General features: G+C 45.1%; 1 protein-coding gene across 6 annotated transcripts in view; it reads right to left on the reverse strand.

Moving 5' to 3' along the window:
* The window catches only part of KIAA2012 (KIAA2012 ortholog), a 135060-nt gene that overhangs the window by 43011 nt on the left and 69721 nt on the right, over positions 1-22328 (reverse strand). For all 6 annotated transcript variants that reach the window (XM_040228786.1, XM_040228785.1, XM_040228782.1 and 3 more), the window contains 2 exons: positions 14895-15032; positions 5771-5843 (listed from right to left, as the gene is read on the reverse strand). In XM_040228786.1, coding sequence (XP_040084720.1) covers positions 5771-5843; positions 14895-15032 — 211 coding nt within the window. The remainder of the gene's footprint in view (positions 1-5770; positions 5844-14894; positions 15033-22328) is intronic.

The following is a 22328-nucleotide window of genomic DNA, read 5'->3' on the forward strand; positions in this document are numbered from 1 at the left end:
AAAAAAAAAAAAAGGAAGAGAGAAATGGCCCACCATGGTGACTCTGAGTCCGTGAGGTAGGGGAAGTGGTAGCATCTGCCAGACAGAGCCATCTACCCACCTTGGCAGAGATGCTAAGTCTCACCTAATGTCGATTCTGCCCTGTGTTTGGGTGGCAGACCCCCTCACATTTTAGCTTGACACATGAACACACAGCAAGACATTTCATTCCCTAACCTCACTTGTAGCCAGGTAAGCCAGCGGGATATGAGCAGAGGTGGAAGAGGTGCAATTCCTGAATTAGGCTCTTACAAGGCAGCTGAGCCTTTCCCTCCTGTGTCCTGCAGGGTGAGGGGGAAGCTGAGCCAGCTCTGAGTGCCAGAGAGATGATAAGAAAGAGCCTGTGTCCCTGGACAGCCCTGTGGAGCGGAGCTGTCCCACCCCCTGCCTGCCAGCTCAGATTCTTCCCTGAGAGAGAAATAAACCTTCCCTCTTGTTTGAAGTCACTTTGTTTTGGTCTTTGTTAGAACCAACATCCTAACTACTGCACGTCTGTCTCTTGCATGACAGCAATGATGCTCTGAGCCTTTTTTCCTGGTAAAATAGAAATGGTTGGTCTCTAAGGCTTTCTGCCAGATCTGCCTTTTGTCTCCCACCCTGTATTGTTTCAGGCTAGCCATTGGGGAACCCCTGCACTCATGCAGGGCTCCCCAGATCTTTCAAATCTCCTGAGACTATTTTGAGATCTGCCACATTCCGAGGGGTTCTGTCACGACTGCAACATGACCTCATTCAGACTGGGTCTGCTACCTGGCCCTGGACCTCAGCAGAAGAAGGACTCTCAAAGAGGACTCAGTCAGCCCCTGAGAGCCAGCAACCCGCCAGCAACCCTGCCTCCCTGCAAATGAGACGGATTTGGAAAGTAAGTAAGTCATTGTGTTACATCACATTAAACCGAGAACAAGTCTTTCCTGATAGGGCTACTAAAATAAAGTATTTAAGAAGTAGACTGGTATCTAACCTTCAGTGAGTACTCACTGTGTGCCGAGCATTCTTGCAAGCACACTATATGTATTAACTCATGTATGTCACAACCACCCCACAAGAGAAGTACTATAGTATCCCCGTTTTACAGATGAAGAGAAAAGATACCCAGAGAAGTTTAGTAACTTACTCAAAGCTGCACAGTTAGTAAATGGTGGAGCCAGGATTTGAACCCTGGGACTCAGATTTGATAATTGGTGCTCTTTTTTCTTTTGGCTGTACTATGAGACTTGCAGGATCCTAGTTCCCTGGCCAGGAATTAAACCCAGGCCCACGGCCCATGGCCCACGGTCCCAACTGCTAGACCACCATGGAATTCACAATAATAGATGCTCTTGATCATTGTGATGCTGCCTAAACAGAGCCCTCCAATGTTCATACTCCTATCATGACCAAAAGAACAGATTAAACTGAATCACTGTCAAAATTCAGAGAGATAAATCCTCAAAGCAAGGCCCAAGATTGTGGTTCTCAAAGTGTGGTCCCTGGACCACTAGCCTCAGAATCACTGAGGAACTTAATAAAATTGTAAATGCTATGACCTCAGCCCAGCTCTAGTGAGTCAGAAACTCTGGAGGCCCAGACATCTTTATTTTTACAAGTCTTCCACATGGTTCTGAGGCACACTGAAGTTTGAGAGCAGCTGGCCTAGGAAATAAACAAGAATTGAAAGAAGAATGGAAATTTTGGACTTCCCTGGTGGTCCAGTGGATAAGAATCTTCCTGCTTATGCAGGGGACACAGGTTCAATCCCTGGTCTGGGAAGATTCCACATGCAGAAGAGCGATTAAGCCCATGTCCCACATGGGCTCCTCTGAGCCCACGTGCCACAATCACTGAAGCCTGCATCCTCTAGGGCCCGAAAGTCACAACTATTGAGTCCCTGGGCTACAGCTACTGAAGGTCTTGCTTTGCTACAAGAAAAGCCACCACAATGAGAAGCCTGTGCACCGTAACTAGAGAAAGTCCATGAACAGCAGTGAAGACCCAGTGCAGCCACAAAGAAAAAAAAGAATGGAAATTTTATTCCTTCCTTGGACTTTGGGGATGAGAAAGAGAGGCAGAAAGAAAAGTTTCATATTTAAAATAAGAGCTATTTCCCAAGCCCTCTCTGATTTGGGGGTTGCTGATTTGACCTGTCTTGTGAAAACTTGCATGCTGTGTTCTCAGCAAGTCCAAGACTTGGGGTATTCTCACTGGATGTGGCCCTGGCTCATTGCTTATAGTTAATCTTGCAGCTCACTACTTAATTTAGAGGAGGAAAAAAATCCTGACAATTAGTTGTAAGACCTATGAGAGGAAAACTGATCCTTAAATAGTTTAAAAAAATTCCTTGGCATTCCCTCCTTTTTTTCCCTTCAAAGATTTGAAATCCTTTTTGAACATTAGCATTTATCATTTGGGACAGGCAAATGCTTTCTTTAATTTTCTGTGGTGATATTTCATTGGGTTAAAGACTGTCTGAGTAATCTTTATGGAACTGAGCCGGGGCCTGTCCCTCCCAGGAAATCTGTTTTGACTGACTTGGTCATTGCTTAGATTTGGCCATGTTCTGCACTGCGTAAAACCTCCACTGCACTTGGCCAAGACCTTGGAGCCTCATCAGTGTTCACAATCTGGATATGCGATTTACGATATGGAGGATCTGAAGACCGGAATACATTTCCCTGGCTATTGTTACTCAGCTTTTAAAATTGAGGCGGCAGGAGATGTAGGTCAGCAGAAACCTTGCTTAAAAGTTTGACTGAACACAGGGATCAGGCTACTGTAATATTTTATTGTCTGATATTCAGAAGCAATGAAAAATTTTAAAATGAGTATAAAATTATAATGAATATGAAAATTAATTTGAGGAGTGGAGTGTCATTTGAAAAAAATAGCAAAGATATAAACTAGAAAAAGATCAAGTTAGGGTGCAACCCCCAAGTCCATCACTTGCACTTTTATCTCCAGTGAGCTCTATGGTCTCTCACCCTAGGAGGGTCCAGACAGGATAGAAAGAATTGTGCCGTCATTTCATTCTCCAAGCCAGGCTTCAGCAGTACATGAACCGTGAACTTCCAGATGTTCAACCTGGTTTTAGAAAAGGCAGAGGAACCAGAGATCAAATTGCCAACATCCTCTGGATCATTGAAAAAGCAAGAGAGTTCCAGAAAAACATCTATTTCTGCTTTATTGACTATGCCAAAGCCTTTGACTGTGTGGATCACAAGAAACTGTGGAAAATTCTGAAAGAGATGGGAATACCAGACCACCTGACCAGCCTCTTGAGAAACCTATATGCAGGTCAGGAAGCAACAGTTAGAACTGGACATGGAACAACAGACTGGTTCCAAATAGGAAAAGGAGTATGTCACGGCTGTATATTGTCACCCTGCTTATTTAACTTATACGTAGAGTACATCATGAGAAACGCTGGGCTGGATGAAGCACAAGTTGGAATCAAGATTGCCGGGAGAAATATCAATAACCTTAGATATGCAGTTGACAGCACCCTTATGGCAGAAAGTGAAGAGGAACTAAAAAGCCTCTTGATGAAAGTGAAAGAGCAGAGTGAAAAAGTTGGCTTAAAGCTCAACATTCAGAAAACAAAGATCACGGCATCTGGTCCCATCACTTCATGGGAAATAGATGGGGAAACAGTGGAAACAGTGTCAGACTTTGTTTTTTGGAGCTCCAAAATCACTGCAGATGGTGACTGCAGCCATGAAATTAAAAGATGCTTACTCCTTGGAAGAAAAGTTATGACCAACCTAGATAGCATATTCAAAAGCAGAGACATTACTTTTCCGACTAAGGTCCGTCTAGTCAAGGCTATGGTTTTTCCAGTGGTCATGTATGGATGTGAGAGTTGGACTGTGAAGAAGGCTGAGTGCTGAAGAATTGATGCTTTTGAACTGTGGTGTTGGAGAAGACTCTTGAGAGTCCCTTGGACTGCAAGGAGATCCAACCAGTCCATTCTGAAAGAGATCAGCCCTGGGATTTCTTTGGAAGGAATGATGCTAAAGCTGAAACTCTAGTACTTTGGCCACCTCATGCAAAGAGTTGACTCATTGGAAAAGACTCTGATGCTGGGAGGGATTGGGGGCAGGAGGAGAAGGGGACGACAGAGGATGAGATGGCTGGATGGCATCACTGACTCGATGGACGTGAGTCTGAGTGAACTCTGGGAGTTGGTGATGCACAGGGGAGGCCTGGCGTGCTGCGATTCATGGGGTTGCAAAGAGTCGAACATGACTGAGTGACTGAACTGAACTGAAAATGTGGCTGTGAGAAGGTACATGGTTATTCATTGAGATATCCAAGTTGAGATTCATATTCATTAAAGGGCTATGGTACATGAATTACTTCATTTATCCCTCATACAAACTTATGAGGGCAGGACAGTACTGTTTTTTTTTTTTTTTTCCTGACAATTTTCTGGTCAAGCCATGCAGCATGTGGGATCTTAGTTCCCCGACCAGAGATCAAACCCGCACCCCCTGCAGTGGGAGCTAGGAGTCTTAACCACTGCACCACCAGGGAAGTCCAAGGGCAGTCCTGTATTCCTCTCTGAAAACAGGATACTGAGGATACTGATGGGGAGGATAAGAAAGAGGTAGTCCATCTCCAGAGTCCAGGCTCTCCACTCATCTGCTCAGATCTGCTGCTGGCCGGCTATCCAGAGAATCTTATGTGACTTACAGAAAGGTGTCCCAGTAGAAGGACCCAGTAGGGAAAGGAGCCTCCCCTGGGTGGATGCACCCAGGGGTGGAGCGCCTGGGAACAGAGCAGAGGTGGGATTTCAGCCCCCTCTGGCTCCCTCTAGGGATTCCCTGGTGGCTTAGATGGTAAAGTGTCTGCCTGCCATGCGGGAGACCCCGGTTCGATCCCTGAGTTGGGAAGATACCCTGGAGAAGGAAATGGCAACCCACTCCAGTACTCTTGTCTAGAAAATTCCATGGATGGAGGAGACTGGTGGGCTACAGTCCGTGGGGTCGCAAAGAGTCGGACACGACTGAGCCGACTTCACTTTCACCTTCTTGCTCCCTCTGCTGGACGCTTTTATACAGCAATCCACGAAAGCAATTCTGGCGGACCCTGCATCCTCTCCTTGAGAATGCAAGTGTTTCTCACACAACTGTTTCCACTCCTGCAAGATAAATACCACCTCTGTGGACCTGGGCCTAGCTAACTGAAGCATTCTGTAGCAAGCCCAGGTGCTCCCCCGCAGGGAAGAGCTTCCAGTTCAGGGTATCAGAATATGAGCTATGCCCCAAAGCCTAGTTCTGGGCCCAGTCTTTCCCAGAGTCATCATCATTATCAAATGCAGCATCGTTTTTGGAGGAAGTCACATTCAAACAGCTCTGGTCACCCAGAGCTGTGGGTGTCAGGGGCTGGGTTTCCAAAGATGCTGGTCTACCTTTGTTGTAAGGTCGTCCCTCCAGACAGGGAACCTCAGGTCCCTCACCTGTATACCCAAGTGCTGGGGAAAGCAGGAGAAGCCAGAGGCAGATGCACATGTGGGGTCTTTTTGTAAGGCCCCAGAGTCTCCACTGCCTTCCATCAATCTGCAGCCGCTGGCAGGAAATAAATCTCTCAAGTCCAAGGACATAAAAGCATGTCATAATCAGTTGGCTTGTGATGCATTAACAGTGCATCAGAGTCTATACTCTGACTTCCAACCCATGGCCTGACAGGAAATGGAACAATTCATCCCACAATTATCGTAATCAGTTATGATAAAACCCAACCCAATTGTCTCTACCTTGAGCGTCTGTATGATTTTCTCTGAGGAGTTCTCCGCCTTCCTCATGATCGTCCATCTCTTCTCTACTTGCCTGTTAGGTAACAACAACAAAAGACACATAAGACCCAATAAATGCAAGTGTTCCTAGGGTCCATGCCCTTTGCCTCAAGGAATCCAGCTTTCTTAGTGGTCTCTTCTCCTCCTTTGTCAGTTTAACTTAAGTGTCCAAGAAGTCTGCTGCCAGGGTGAATGGCCCTGAAGAGCCAGGTGGGCATAGCAGTGACCTTGAGCACTGTCTTCATCTGTCATTCTCTGGGGAAGGCTTGTCTACGTGTCCAAGCTGTGCTCCATGCCTGGCATACCTGGGGAAAAGAATGTTGCTGGCAAAGATTGACTGACAGAAGGCAGCGAGGTACCCGCAGGGACTCGAAGGGGTTCCAGTGTGACCACTGCAGAGATGGGGCAAAGTGGAAAGGCTGGGGACAAGTCAGACTCTCAGTACCTTAGTCCTTACCTTGAAAACAGATGGAAGGTACTGAGGGATTGAAGTGAGGGGAGTGAAAGAGTCAGGCTTGTAGGGTTTCTAGGATAACCATGGATTGGATTTCTTATCACATGAAACCCTTTCTTCTTTCTCTGACTAATAAGAGCTGCTTGCAATCCCACAACCCAGAAATCTCTATAATGATGGTCCTCAACACTGGCTGCGGAGAAGGCACTGGCACCCCACTCCAGTTCTCTTGCCTGGAAAATCCCATGGACAGAGGAGCCTGGTAGGCTGCAGTCCATGGGGTTGCTAAGAGTCGGGCATGACTGAGCGACTTCACTTTCACTTTTCACTTTCATGCATTGGAGAAGGAAATGGCAACCTACTCCAGTGTTCTTGCCTGGAGAATCCCAGAGACAGAGGAGCCTATAGTAGGCTGCCATCTGTGGGGTCGCACAGAGTCGGACACGACTGAAGCAACTTAGCAGCAGCAGCAGCAGCAACACTGGCTGCATCTTAGAATTATCTATGGAACTTATAAAAAAAAATTCTTAGGCAGTTGTTGTTGTTCAGTCTCCAAGTCATGTCTGACTCTGCAACCCCATGGAATGTAACATGCCAGGCTTCCCTGTCCCTTACCATCTCCCAGAGTTTGCCCAAATTCATGTCTATTGAATTGGTGATGCCATCCAACCATCTCATCCTCTGCCATCCTCTTCTCTGTTGCCTTTAATCTGTCCCAGCATCAAGGTCTTTTTCAATGAGTTGGCTCTTCCCAGCAGGTGGCCAAAGTATTGGAGTTTCAGCTTCAGCATCAGTCCTTCCAATGAATATTTAGGACTCATTTCCTTTAGGATTGAAGATTCCTAGGCCCTAACCTCAAACATTAAAATCAGACTTTCTGGAGCTAGAGCATTTTTAAGGCTTCTTGGCTGATTCCAATATGCAGCCAGGATTGAGAACCATGGGTCTTCTCTAGAGGGCAGGAAGAGCAGTCCTTGAGTTGCCAAGGAAATGTGGCTGGTAGAGTCAATGACTCAAGTAAAGCCCCCAGTGTTCTATCAGGCCAGCTCTTGGCCTTTGTCACCTGAATCTGCTTAATACACAGCTTCACTTCAGCCATGGAGAAGGAATCTGAAGGGCCTAGAAGCCTCCCCTGGGACTCAAGTTCCTCACCCTTTAGCTGACAGTCAGTTTTCCACTTTATCATCAAATACCTAAGCTGCTTTGAGAAGAGACAATTATCTGCTAATTTGTTTTGACATTCTCTGCTTGTTTGGTGGCTTTTTACCCTGTGTGCTTCTCACCTGTTACCTTAGTGTTTGTGGCTGCTAAGATATTCTGACTAAGAAAACGTACAGCAGGTAAGTAACTTTCCTTCTTTTGCATGTGTCCTTTTGGAGACAAAGCAGATTTGGCCTGATGCAGTAAAAAAAAGAAAAAAAGAAAAATTCATCCCTGAGTAAATGGAAAGGTTTTTTTTAAAAAAAAAGATTGCAGGAAAAACCTGCCTCAGTCTAGTAAACTGCTAAGTTAGAAGACTAGAAAAGAGATAAATTTTAAAAAATCCTGTTTATAAATCCTTTTAGTCTAACAGGAAATTGGATTAAAAGGGAAAAACAAGCTTCCTCTTTTGGAAGAATTTCAAAGCCCAGAAGAATAAACCTTCAGTCTTAATAGCAAGCAGCTATGAGCTTTCAGGGGCAAGAAATACTCTTCTCCTTTCACAGATGGAGAGATGGAGACAGAATTGGGGATTTGGAAAGAATTTTCTCATGAGTCCCTGTTAGAAAAATGGTTTTAATTTGAAATTCTGGGTGGGGGGGTTCCCTGGTTGTCCAGTGGTTAGGACTTCCTGCTTCCACTGCCAGGAGTGTGGGCTCAATCCTTGGTCTGGGAACTAAGACCCCACAAGCCATGTGGTGTGGCCTTAAGAAAAAAAATTCTGCCTGTTGCTTAGAAAGGTGTCAAAAACCTATCATTTTTTACATATATGAACACACATGTGAAAAGACATATCTGAGGTCATTCATTGCAGTCTACTGGAAACAACTTACATGCCTCGTCAATTGGGGAGGTATTAAGTAAATCATGGCAATTTACACGATGGAATACAATGCAACCATTAAAAAGGATCTCTTAATGAATTGAAGTAGAACTCTAAGATATATTATGTAAAACAAAAAAGTAAGACCGTAAGCAATGTGTATAATACATAACTTGCCAAGTCACTTCAGTATTGACCGACTCTTTTTGACCCTATGGATCAGGCTCCTTTGTCCATGGGATTCTCCTGACAAGAATACTGGAGTGGGTTGCCATTTCCTCTTCCAGTATAATATGTGAAAACATATATAAAATATGTCTTTACCCCAGGAAGGGTACACAGGAAACTAGGCCATAGTGGTGTCTGATGGGGAGGGAGCCCAGCTGGGAGATATACCCTTTTATAGTTAAATATTTTAAACCTCCTGAATATATTTTGAATTCAAGATTTGAACTGAAAAAACTAAAACTAAATAAAATGCTATTGCTTTTAATGAGTTACAAAGGCAATGATTGAAACACAGGCAATAGTACTCGTTAAGCGAGCAAACAAACCAAAAGACAGAAAATTCAGATCCCAGCTCAGTTATTCTGGCCAAGTCGTTCGCTCTTCATCTGTTCATGCAGCTTACGACTATATATTGAGTGTCTGTCGTGTGCAAGGGACTGTGCTGGGCACTGGGGGCACCGAGCTGGAAAAATCTGTGAGAAGCTCAGTAGCTTGTTTCTCAGCAGAGAAACAAGAAATCTCACCATTGCCATGCAGTATGATAAATGTAGTGATATGAGAGATTCCTGCAGGACCTCAGGGGAGGTGAAGCTAAATTAGGCTGGGGTCCTGCGGGGAAGGGGAGGCGGGCAGTTCCCTTGGAGCAAGGGGGCTGTGCTGGCGCCGGGGATGGTCGGCATGGCCTCAGTGCCCAGACAGTGGGGATCAGACTCTGGCCAGCCAGATCTTGCATATTGCAGTCTGGAGTTTTTTAAAAAATTTTTCGTTTGCTCTATTTTTCTATATATAAAAGAAATACATTTTTTGATGCCAGGATTTAACCGGAAGGCCAATGGGGACGTGGTAGGAAATTTCAAGCAAACCAGTGGCATGACTGAGCTGTATTTAGAAAGAGTGCTGGCAACAGTGTGGCATTCTAGAGCTGGGGAGGGGTGCGGGTGAGGGGATGGTAACAGACACCTGGTAAACACAACTGCAGCGCTAAAACCAGACAAGAGAGACAGTTGCCCGAGGGGTTGGGATGCAGGCCCTGGACTCAGACCTTGTGCGCTGAAGCTCGGATCCTACATCTCAGGCCTTACAGATCATGGAGGTACTTATTCCTGAGCCTCAGTTTCTGCAACAGACAGGGGCTGGGCCAGGTGTCCTGAAGGTCTCAGCTATTCTTGGAGAACCTTCCATTGGCCCTGCCCTCTCCCCTCACACCCAGCCCCCTATCTGAGCATGGTACTTCTAGGCCCATGGCAGCCTCCGGGAAAGAACTACAGGGCGAATGGGGGAGCAGGAGCCAGAGGTGGGGCTGCAGCTGGCCTCGCACTGTATGACCGGTCACAGCCTCTCCATCTGTGAAGTGGGAGTAATGATACATTTTGTAGAGAGTTCTTGAAAAGCTAAATTAGGAAAATGTATTTGGAAATTCTTTGTAACATATCATTTAACACATGCATCTACATGACCAATTTCAATGTCTTATTGATGCTGGAAGGAAATCAGGGTCTCATTTGTGAGTTTCAACTGCAAGGTCGTTCAACTTTTCTCATGTATTAAAAAGATCTCACATTCATTCTTCAATAAAGCGAATGGATTTATGAAAATCATAATGTATCTTGCATTATTAAGATGAAAGTATTAAATCTCTGTTCCTCTTCCAGGTACTGAAAGCCTGAACAAAGATTTACAATTAAATTCTTCTCAGGAACAGCACAGATAAACTTCATCAATAAGAGGAATTGTGCGTTTGGTGGCTTTGAAAACTAGCTCCCTCTCCCGCCAGTTACATCACCCTTTGGTTTGCTCCCCTCACCAATCCTCAGTTTCCTCATCTGCACAGTGGTGAACTCTACCACCCCCAGGAAGGGGGTGCGGGAAATTAAATGAGGTTTAATATGTGGGAGGCCTGCTCTTAGCAGGGATCAGTGAATAGTTCTTTCTTCTTTGTGAACTGAATCCTTTATAGATGTGAACACTCTTTGAAAATTATTATTTCATCTAATTCTCACCTCACCATTGAGAGGTAGGTAGGGAGGTTCCGGTATTATTATTTCCATCTTACTGAAGAGGCAGCTGAAGAGGAGTCCCACAGGCGTGACAAGGTTGCTCAGAGTACAAGAACACCCAGGGCTTCCCAACTGCTGGTCAGATACTTTAATACTGATAAGAGTCCACTTAATTTGTGCTTGTTTTTTTTTTTTTGGGAACTGTCACAGACTCAGTGCCCTGAATATTCTTGCTGGCAAAATCATTTTCAAGTGTCCTGGGGTCATCGCATCTGGAAACCAGCTTGGGATTCATCTGCAGCTTGTCTGCTGGTGGTCAACAAAGCAGGTTTCAATGACTCTGGGCACTGGAACTTCCCTCCTCAGGGGCCCACTCCACCTCTGGACAACATCCTGAGCCCAGGATTGTTTTGCTGTTACTTCTCCTCGCTGAAATCCATGTTGTCTCTTTCCCACATGACCACAGGGTTCAGGGTAGTGACAGCCAGACTCTTCTTGGTGGGATGTACCCACACCTGCCTGCGTAAGTTACATCCAAGTAACACCTGACTCCCATCCGAGGACAGGGGACAACTCAGCGTACCCCATTTCAGGCAGGTCCCTCTGTCGGGATTCAAAGGCACCAAGCGATGTCTGCCTGTGTGATGGCTGTGAGGCGAAGGCTTATTTCTCATTCTTCATATCTTCTGGGCATAACGTACATACCCTTCGATGTCAATGTCAAGTATAAGCATATTCAATTCTGTCTCTATCATTAATTGCCATTATTGCTATTTTCTTCCCCATGACCTAACCCTGATAATTTATTAAAATTCCCAGGGGAAAAAAATCTTTATCTTAATTTATTCATCAATTACCATTTCTTTTACAAAAAATAGATTTAAAAAGAAAAAACATGGGTCAATTTTTATGTGAACCCAGACTCTGGATTGATTATGTTTCCCCAAATCTAAGCCTGATACAGATTATCCTATAAAATGGGCTGACAGCATTGCCTTCAGTGTTATAAAGAGGTTCTTGAATCTGAGGAGGATTCCACGTGTAATAAATGAAGGAGTCTCTCCTGTAGCAACCTGGGCCGACCTCTGCACAAAACTGTGCTGATACTCTCCACTTCTTTGTTTATCTGCCTCTTAGATTACAGACTCCTTGGAAGGCCAGGGATGGCGATATTTCATCTCTGTACATTCAGTGCCTAACAGTGTCTGATACACAGTGGATGCTCAATGTATCCTGTCTGAAGGGAAATGAGCGATCATGGGGGAGAGAAAGCTTTATGCTGACTCCACAGAACGCAGGTGAAACAGAGAGGAATGGCAGAGTCCCGCAGAATCAGAAAATCTTCCTGCAAAAGACTGGATGAGTGCTTAGGGATGGAATTTTCTAGAAGGAGCTGTGTTGGATGCTTATCTAATTTGGTAGGCACTGATTTTTATTGGATAGGACTCAGCTGAGGTCTGCAGGGAAGTTTCATAGCGAAGTGGTTGAAAACATGGGTCCCAGGATTTCCCTGGTGGTCCACTGGTTAAGACCACACTTTCACTGCAGGGGGCACTAGTTTATTCACGCCATGTGTGTGCCCAAGAAACAAACAAATAAACAAAACATGGACTCTGGAGCAGGGCTGCCTGACCAACTGTGTGACATTTGAGAAGTCACTTCACCTCTCAAGACCTTACTTTTCTCATCTGTAAAATGGGATAATGCTACCTCGTTCTTAGATTCGCTTTGTGAGTTAAATGAGTTCTTGCATGTAAAACTTATAACAGAGCCTAGCACAGAACAATTGTTCATTCATGTTAGCAATTGTGATTATTTATATCCCTTTCCATTTCCTTTTTCTGCTCCAATATTTTTATTTCTTACCCTCATCCCCTGAAATGTATACTGCTTCCTATATGCACCAGCCAAAAATGAATGAAATGCCTTGTGACTAGGCAGGAAGTGCAGAGATGATAAGTATAGACTGAGTTGAACAGCCTGTGTGCCTTTCTTGATTTGAGCTTTCCATCCTTTGATGTACCATCCTGAGATTTGAGTCTTTCTACGAGGCAGCCCCTAAGAGTCTGGCAGCTGCCACATCAGCAAGCAGAAGGTCTATCTAGGGAGAGCTGTTAACACTGAACATTTGCAAGAAAAGATGTCGTATGAGGGGCAAGGACTGGTCTGGGAGTCAGAAAGTCTAGAGTGTCCCCATCAGTCTAATGCAGAAGCAGACTGAGTTATAATTTCTGTGAGTCCTGAAAAGGATGGACTAGAAAGTGGGCCTTGGGGATGACAATGCCTTTCCTTCTATTACATGGTGCCAAAATTGCTGAATGAAAACGTGTAACAGGAAAGCACTGTGGACAATAAATACAAAAAAATTGTAAAATCCCTCACTTGCAGCTTCTGGAGGCTCCATAAATATGTTCTTGTCTTATTTACATAGTAGTTATTAATTTACCGTATACATTGCCTGGACAAGGCTTTATCTGTTTTGTTTGTAGATGCATCTCAAAGGCCCAGAAAGTGCTGGACACATAGTAGGTAGTGGATGCTCATTATGAGTTGAATGAATGAATAGTGCTAATGATGATATCACCTCCCAGGAAGCATCAACCATAATTCTTCAAGCCCTAAGGGAAACTAAAGCATTGCTAAGGAAAAGAAAAACATAGTTTCATTAATATAAGTGTTTGGGGATGAATTGTGTTTCTCTGAAATTCGTATGTTGAAGTTTCACCCTAGAATGTGACTGTGTTTGGAGATAGGATATTTAAAGAGGTAAAATGAAGTTGTTTGGATGGTCTATAAGCCAATATGACTGGTGTCTTTAAACAAGAGATTAGGACACTGACATGTGTAGAGGAAAGATCACGTAAAGACACGCAGAGAAGATGGCTATCTGGAGCAATGAGAAGACTTCAGAATAAATCAACTCTGCTGACACCTTGGGTTTGGACTTTTGGCCTCCAGAATTGTGAGAAAATAAATTTCTGTTGTTTAAACCACCCAGACTGTGGTACATTGTTTTGGTGGCATACGATGAGTAATGAGTCAAAGTAATTATTTTGAATACTTCTAGGAATACTTCACAATACTTTAGTTTTGCTTCCCAGAACCATTCTCTTCTTCTACTTTCAAGTTTTCCTTTTGGAAACACTCCTCTCCTCCCCACTCTGCGTTCCTGTGGCTCCAGGCTGGGAAAGTCAGTGTCTTCCGTTCCTCTGGCCACGGTGATTCATCTGTGCCTGGCCATGTCACTCAAGCTGGGCCAGCGATTTAGAAAACAGAAGCTCATGGCTATCTTGAAACCATGGGGAAAGAGCCTATCTAAGAGGAAACAGAAAGAAGAGCCCAGCCATGGACAGAGACAGGTTTGGGGCAAATGCGTGACTAAATCAAAGCCCCACCTGGCAGAGCTGGGACTGGGACCACTCAAAGCAGTTGGAACCTAAGAACTCTGGACCAGTGAGGTTAGGAGGGTGACCCACGTGAACTTGGAAGTCCCTGCCAGTCTACAGCACTGGGAAGGGCTCCCATCATGAGCCCCATGAGTGTTTGACGTCTTCACCTTTGTTTCTATCTTTCTTAGTCACCACTTCTTATCAAGGACCTGGGATCTTGTTTTTTGAGGGTAGTATGAAGGATCTGAGATCCTTCCAGGCCAAGACTTGCTTTGTTCCTGATCAGTTTCTTTCACTCCAAGGTCATTTATTTCTTGTTCATTCACCTCTGAGGGGGGCAAATAATGGGGAGAAAGAGGCTCTTAAGCCAGAGGATTGTGGGATTAAAAAGGGATCCACTTATGGAGCATTTAGGAAGCATCTTCCATGAGCTAGTTGCTGTTAGATCCCAGGGCAGGAGGGTGTATTGCAAAGATGGACAAGTGCCATCCCCACCCCAGGAACTCTCAGTACCCTTAGCTGAATTGAAGCTGAGCTTGGGAAAGTAATGAACTCCTAGTGAGCGGAAAACAGGGTCAGACATCCAGAAGAGGATTGGCAGTTGCCTTCTAGCCTTCTCTATGGTAGGATTATCAGCTCTACCCACTTACAGTGGTAAAACAGTAACAATTATTGTAACGACTGTCAAGATAAAATGAGTTATATTTACCTGTTTTATGAGTGGTTCAAGGTTATCCTTTCTCCTCTCTCTTCCCTGTCCTCCACCAACCAAACCAGACACCCAACTGATTTGTCCCCGATGGCTGCCTGTGATTACTGTCCTAATTTGTTCTATCTTCCTCTGCTACAAGCTGCCTATTTTCTGTCCTTTCTGATAAAGCAGGAACTCTGAGGGACTTCTAAAGCTGTTTTTTTTGTACCATGCAGAAGTGTATTAACTGGAATTCCTGTGTATGTGTCTATAAAACCCCTCGTCTTCTCAGTGTGAGATCACCTTCAGGAACGGCGTCATGTCGAGGTGCAGCTTGCGCGTGTAAAATTCTTTTCTGTTTGAACATATCAGCCCTTTATTTATACAACTTTGAGGCTCTCCTGTCTTCTGAGCTGCTGCCTCCAAGGACTGCTGGGCTCCCTGTGAAGAGAAGCAGAAAGCCCAGCGTTCATAGGAATGATATACAGTGCGACAAGAGCTAGTCCAAATCCCCAAATATTTATAGAAAGCAATTCTTCATCGTTGGAACACTAATAGTAACACCTATTTTTACCATGGAAGAGACAGGGGGCTCATATGTGTGGAGGATAACTTGAGGCTGTTATGAATTCACACCTGGAGTCGGCATGATGGGAAATTGGGAAAAGACACCTTACTGTATTGCTGGGTAGCAGTCACTTTATATAATCCTCCCAACGGCTCTGTGAGGCATGTATCGCTAGTCCCATTTTGCAGATGAGGAACTGGAGGCCCTTGGAGGTTAAGTAACTTGCCCAAAGTCACACAGCAGGTAAATACAGAGCCGAAATCATGGACTGCCCTGAACTTTTTTTCCCAAACTCGTTTTTTGATGAGATTTTTTTGCTACTTCTACAGCTTCCATGAACAGTTATTAAATCTGCCTTTCAGCAAACACAGTTATATAAAAACTTCAGTTTATCTCCAAATTTAAAATGTATTTGATGTGTTAGCAAGAGTGATTTGAACAAATCTAGCAGAGAGGGAAGGAAGAATGGGCTGGTGGAGGTGTCCGGGGGCTTTTCTGATCTCCTGTGGCTACAACATGCAAATGCTGTCACCCCACAGAGCATGACAAAATATATCCTGGACTTGCTTGCCAGCCCATGCTCTGTGCTGCAACCTAGGTGCTTTTTCCGGATGCAAACTGGACCATATCATTCTTCTGCTTAAGACCTTCAAAGGCCTTCCCTTCAGGATGAAGGCCAACCCTCTTAAAAGGTTTACATGACTCTTCTTGCCTGGCCCTGGACTATCTTTCCTATCTCATTCAGTCATTCAACAAATACTTATTGTGTGCTTGTTCTATGCCCGGGAGAAAGCATAGAGCAGTGCAAGAAGCAGACAGAGGCTTCACTCTCAGGAAAACTGCACATATATTCCGCTGAGAGGGATGAGATAACAAGCAAATAGGTGGAACATCAGTTACATCTGAAGGTTACTCGTGATATGGAGAAAAATAAAGCAGAGAGGGGAGTGAGGAGCAGCTGATGGAGGTTGCAATTTTAAGTAGTCAAGGACCGCCCCCCCCCCCACCAACCCTCACAACCCCTAAAGAAAGCAGTGTTTGAGCAAAACTGTGAAGGAGGTGAGGGGAATTTTGGTGGGGCTCTCTATAGGAAGCTTTGACCTCACTGTGGGAAAAGCAAGTTCAGAGGGCTGCCATCAGCTCTGACCTTTCAGTTCCGGGAGCAAGGCTGCCCACATGCTCCCCATCTCTGGGGAACACACCCCTCCCTTTTAACTCCTCCCCATCCTTTGGGTCTGGCTCATCTGTGCCTCCCGTGACATCTTAAAGAACACAGCTCTTCCCACCACTGCCCAGAGAGATGCTCAGGCATGTGCAGCCACCTTTTCCTCTCCACCAGACTGACTGTAAGCTCCACGAGGGCCAGAAACCATGGCTGTCCTGTGCCCAGGTATCTGCTGTGCCCTGCACAGGGTCAGGAAATGAATACACACTTGCTACATACTGGCCAAACAAAACAAATATTAGCACGTATATGTGGAATCTAGAAAAATAGTACAGAAGAACCTTTTTGCAAAGCAGAAGTAGAGACACAGACATAGAGAACAACCGTATAGACACCAAGGGAGGAGAGAGAGTGGTGAGATAAATTGGGATATTAAGATTTATATATATATATGCACATATATACACTATAGATAAAATACATACATAGGGCTTCTCTTGTGGCTCAGATGGTAAAGAATCCGCCTGCAATGTGGGAGACCTGGGTTTGATCCCTGGGTTGGGAAGATCCCCTGGAGAAGGGAAAGGCTACCCACTCCAGTATTCTGGCCTGGAGAATTCCATGGACTGTGTACATGGGGTCGCAAAGAGTCGGACACAACTGAGCGACTTTCACTTCACTTCATGTATAAAATAGGTAACTAATGAGAACCTACCACAGGGGGAGAAAAAGAAGGTACAATCTGTAGGACATAAATTAACCTTAAAATGCATTCCAATATACATTAGGTGCACACCAATACGGTTTGATTCCACTCATACGAGGTACCTAGAATAGACAAATTCATTGAGTCAGAAAGTACATTGGTAGATGCCAGGGGCTGGGGAGTAGAGGCGTGGGGTGGGGGATAGGGAGTTAGTGTTTAATGGGTCAGAGTTTCAGTTTAGGAGAGGTGAAAAATTTGGGAGATGGATGATGGTAAGACCTCCACAACAATGTGAAAGTTCTTAGTGCCACTGAACTGTACAGTTAAATACAGTTAAAATAAGTATATTTTATATTATATGACTTTTTACCACCATAAAAAAGCATGGGGAAAAAAAAAAGTAAAGATAACATTGTGCACAAGCTACACGTTATGGCCCAACTTGGTTGGGGAGGGCAAGAGAGACATCCAGGAAGCACGTGCTGACCTCGAGGACTGTCCTCTGCGTAGCACTGGCTTCTTCATTCCCAGAGGAAAGTGACATGTTATTTTTCAGGGCTGATTCCCTGGGGTCACATACGTTAGTGTGCTATGAGATCACCCTGGGCGTGGATTTGATCATTTCCATATTTTCTAGGAGACTAACTCTCGGATGGCTGTCTCTGGGCATAGCTCTCCCTCCCATCACATTTGTATTACTTTTAAGTGTTAATGATGAATTAACAGTCAGTGAACCCCCATAAGCAGCCATCATTCCAATGAACATCCATACCCTTTTCCTTTGTTTTGAAATGGGGCTAGAGATAAAGATTTTTCTGGACAAATACATACTTTGTGTGTGTGTGTGTGTGTGTCATTTCAGTTATATATCTGATTAGCTTCTCCAAGTGAGACCTCCCCTCCCTGAAAGCATTTGGTCCAAACAAGAATCAAACAAAGCAATTGAAGCTTTCTAGCTTCCAAAACCATACATGAGTCACTGGGTGGAATAATAGAAATCAGACAACACTGAGTTTGAGGGAAGTTTCTTCATGATCTTCAAGAGAAGATTTTGTATTAGGTTGGAGGACAAAAGACACAGCCAAGACTCGATCCAATGGCTGGAATTACTTTGACTCCTTATGTGGTGCTCAGATTAAAGAGCAGGGAGCTGAGAGACATTGAGAAGTCTCTCCAAATCACTTAGCCTATAAATCATTTGATAAAACAAGTTTCTTGACTGTATGGCTCATCTCCCTAAGGTTCAGGGGCCATCAATTCTAGCCTGATGGAATGTTTCCAGTGAGACTCTACAGTCACTGGAATGTGCAGTACTATGTTTTAAAATTTATTTGTTTTTTGGCTGCACTGGGCCTTAGCTGCTGCACGCAGGCCTTCTCTAGTTTCAGAGAGTGGGGGCTCCTCTCCAGTTGGGGTGTAAGGGCTTCTCTTGCTGTGGAGCACAGGCAATAGGTGCGTGGGCTTCAGAACCTGTGGCACACGGGTTTAGTTGCTTCACGGCACGTGGAATCTTCCTGGACCAGAGATCAAACCTGTGTTCTTTACTTTGGAAGATGACTCTTATCCACTGGGCCACCAGGGAAGTCCACGCAGTACTGTTTTTGCTTATCACGTTCAAGTATTCTAACAAATACATAATAGAGAAAGGGGGTTTGGGAGATGAGAGGAAAGAAGATTAAATACATACATAGGATTCTGGAAAGTAGTGATAAGAGGAAAAGGAAAGCTATGCATTGGGGTGGTTTTTCATTTCACTTTATTCATTTGCTGTTTTTCAGTTGCTAAATCATGTCTGACGCTTTGTGACCCCATGGACTGCAGCACAACAGGCTTTGCTTCCCTGTTCTTCACCGTCTCCCGGAGCTTGCTCAGACTCATATCAATTGAGTCAGTGATGCCATCCAACCATTTCATCCTCTGTTGCCACCTTCTCCTCCTGCCCTCAATATTTCCCAGCATCAGGGTCTTTTCCAATGGGTTGGCTCTCTGCATCAGATGGCCAGTGTATTGAAACTTCAGCTTCAGCATCAGTCCTTCCAATAAATATTCAGGGTTGATTTCCTTTAGGATTGATTGGTTTGATCTCCTTGCTGTCCAAGGGACTCTAGAGTCTTCTCTAGTACCACAGTTTGAAAGCTTTATTCATTTAACTGTTATTTATTGAGTGATACTGTGTGTGCCAGAAAAACACATAAACAAGCAGAGTGATTTTAGAGGGTGATAAATCTATGAAGACAATGAAATGGTGATAGGAGGGAGGTTGGTGGGGGAGGAGTGGGGTTTTCCTCTGGGTGAGCAGGGATGACCTCTCTGGGGAAATGACATTTGAGCAGAGAGCTGGGTGACAGGAAGAAGCCAGTCCTGGAAGGATCTGTCTTTGGCAGTCAGCGTAGACTGTATCTGATTATTTGGAGGGGTTCTTTGGAAAGGAGAGTTCCTGATCAGGCCTGTTCGGCCCCAGCCTTCTGACTCCATCCGAACCCTGTGAGGCACCCCTCTGTTTTCTGGGTGGTAGAGTCATACGCTAGGCTCTTAAAGATCGCAGAATAAATAGTCACAGGGAGTCAAGGTCTCAGGGAGTAGAGGGGAGGAGAAAACACAAATTGAGAGAAGGAAAACAGGGCAAGTAGAAGAAAGCAGAGATGCCTGAAGCTTTTTTTTTTTTTAATGTGTCTGCTTCAGTGAGAATGATTACAAAACTGAGGCAAGGGTGAAATGTTTAGCAGAAAATCAAAACCCATTCCTTCACCTGTATTGTACTGTAAATACTTTAATATTATTATGTTCTGCTGAAAACCCCAGGAAGCCTTTCTCTTCAGGAAATGAAATAATAAAGATTAATGAGCTAATTTGGTAAAGCTGATTTGAATTGCACAGAAGCCATTGTGTTAAGTGCTTGGCATTTAAGAATTTATCTGACATTTAAAAGGAGATGACTGTTAATGAATTCAAGAGCTAATCTTATGCTCTGACAGACTGAGCCATGGAAAATCCAGGATTATTATCATGCTGTAAACATAATGGGAGTTACTTGAAAGCCAGAACAAAAGACAGCTATTGGCTGTGTACAAATATCCATTTGCACACACATATAAAGTAGGAAAACCAACAAAGGATGTCCATCAAATAAAATAAATATCATTTCCTTTCTTACTCTGGGATTATAATATCTGAGCCACAAACTCAAGGTGAAACCCTCTCTTGGGTAATTTTCCTTCCTCCTTTCAAGTTGTATTTCGAGGGTTCACTCCCATGGGCTGCAGTCACAGGAACGTCTTATGTTAAGAAGGGAAGAGATTCTAACACAGCCAGCTAGACTGTCCCACCCCCTATAGGTCCCACAGAGCCACCCAGATTCCGGTCTGTCGGGGGCGTCTCTTCCCTTCTCCCACTCCTTCCTAACTGGGGTCCCCCATCTCTGTAGCTGCAGCTTCCTGGCTCCAAGAGGAGCTATTGTCCCTCATTAAGGAGGCTGCAACACTCTGGCTGTCTCACCGCCTCCCACGCAGTTCACAACTTCAGTTCTGCCTGAGAGCAAGCTGCCAAGAGTCTCTGGGAACCTGTGGGCCAGCTGGGCTGGAGAAGGAAAACAGAAGGAAGGAGGGCCTTTGTAGGCAAGATCTGAAATATGCTACACACCCCAGCATTATCTTAGTGCATGGAGAGCGGGGTCGGGAGGCCTTTGCTGAAACCCTTATGTGGTCTATCAAGTTGTCACATCAAACCTCTCTGCACACTAGGCATTTGTCCCCTCCTGTGAGCAAACAAAAGGAAAAGAGTCAGAGGCTCCTTTGGACCACCAGGCCCCCTCCTTGGCCGAGAATCTATCCCTCCGCTTCCCTGGAAGGTGGGGGTGGGGGGTGGCTCTGAATCCCAGTGGGGATGGGTAAGTCACTGGGGATGGGGACTGAATCCTGGAAAAGGTCACTCCTGCCTGGAGTTATGAGCTGAAGGGCCTGGCGAGTTCCCTGCACTTGGCCTTCTCAGGCTCTTTCTTGCCCTTGGCAGCCTGTGGAGCTATTATAAAAGCCGGCAGTAGGAATGGGGACACAGGTGGGGCTGAGTGGGGCTCCCCATGGCTGGACTGCCTGGGGAGGGATCTGAGCCCTGTGTACACTGTCAACTCAGGGTGACGTGGAGGGACCCAGCCGTGTAAAGCCAGCCACTCAGCCTCCCCAAGTCCCACTCTGAGACCTTGTCTGTCTAGGTTTCCCTGGCCTGGAGGATGGGGAGAACTTCGATCTTCAGGAGGCCAGAGGAAACACCAGGATCTCAATTCAACAACCCGGGCTGCAAGACGTCCCTGGTGGTGGTCCAATGGTTAAGACTCTGCATTTCCACTGCAGGAGGTGAGGGTTCGATTCCTGGTTGGGGAACAAAGATCCCACATGGTGTTGTGGCCAGACCCCTGCCCCCAAAGCCCCTGAACAACCCTGTCTGAGTGCACAGCCTCTTTCTGAGGAGCACATGGGACCCCAAGTGGCAGCGTGGTTCCACCCACCACAAGTCTGCTCAGTGGTCCGTGTGCCTGTGACCTGTGGTCATCCTGCCCGTCTGGGCGACTTGACATCCTGGCCCTCTTTTTACATTCTAAAGGCAATTTGTGCTGGGGAAACGGGCCAAGTGGATGGTGTTCTAGGAGTTCTCCACAAGGAGGCGTGGTGGAGGTACAGTTTTGTTGGAGGCCAGAGAAGAGTTTTCTTGTTCCCTGCCTGTCTTCATTCACTTTATCCTCACTTCTGTGGAAGGAGACTTTACATCTTCCTAAGCATTTACATACTATTCATACTGTTAGTAGAGTATGTAAAAGCAAAGGAGAAAAGGAAAGATATAAGCATCTGAATGCAGAGTTCCAAAGAATAGCAAGAAGAGATAAGAAAGCCTTCCTCAGCGATCAATGCAAAGAAATCAAGGAAAACAACAGAATGGGAAAGACTAGAGATCTCTTCAAGAAAATTAGAGATACCAAGGGAACATTTCATTCAAAGATGGGCTCGATAAAGGACAGAAATGGTGTGGACCTGACAGAAGCAGAAGATATTAAGAAGAGGTGGTAAGAATACACAGAAGAACTGTACAAAACAGATCTTTAAGGCCAAGATAATCACGATGGTGTGATCACTAGCCTAGAGCCAGACATCCTGGAAAGTGAAGTCACGTGGGCCTTAGAAAGCATCACTACGAACAAAGCTAGTGGAGGTGATGGAATTCCAGTTGAGCTGTTTCAAATCCTAAAAGACAATGCTGTGAAAGTGCTGCACTCAATATGCCAGCAAATATGAAAAACTCAGCAGTGGC

This window comes from Oryx dammah, unplaced genomic scaffold (assembly GCF_014754425.2).
Source record: "Oryx dammah isolate SB20612 unplaced genomic scaffold, SCBI_Odam_1.1 HiC_scaffold_27, whole genome shotgun sequence".
NCBI classification, from domain to species: domain Eukaryota; kingdom Metazoa; phylum Chordata; class Mammalia; order Artiodactyla; family Bovidae; genus Oryx; species Oryx dammah.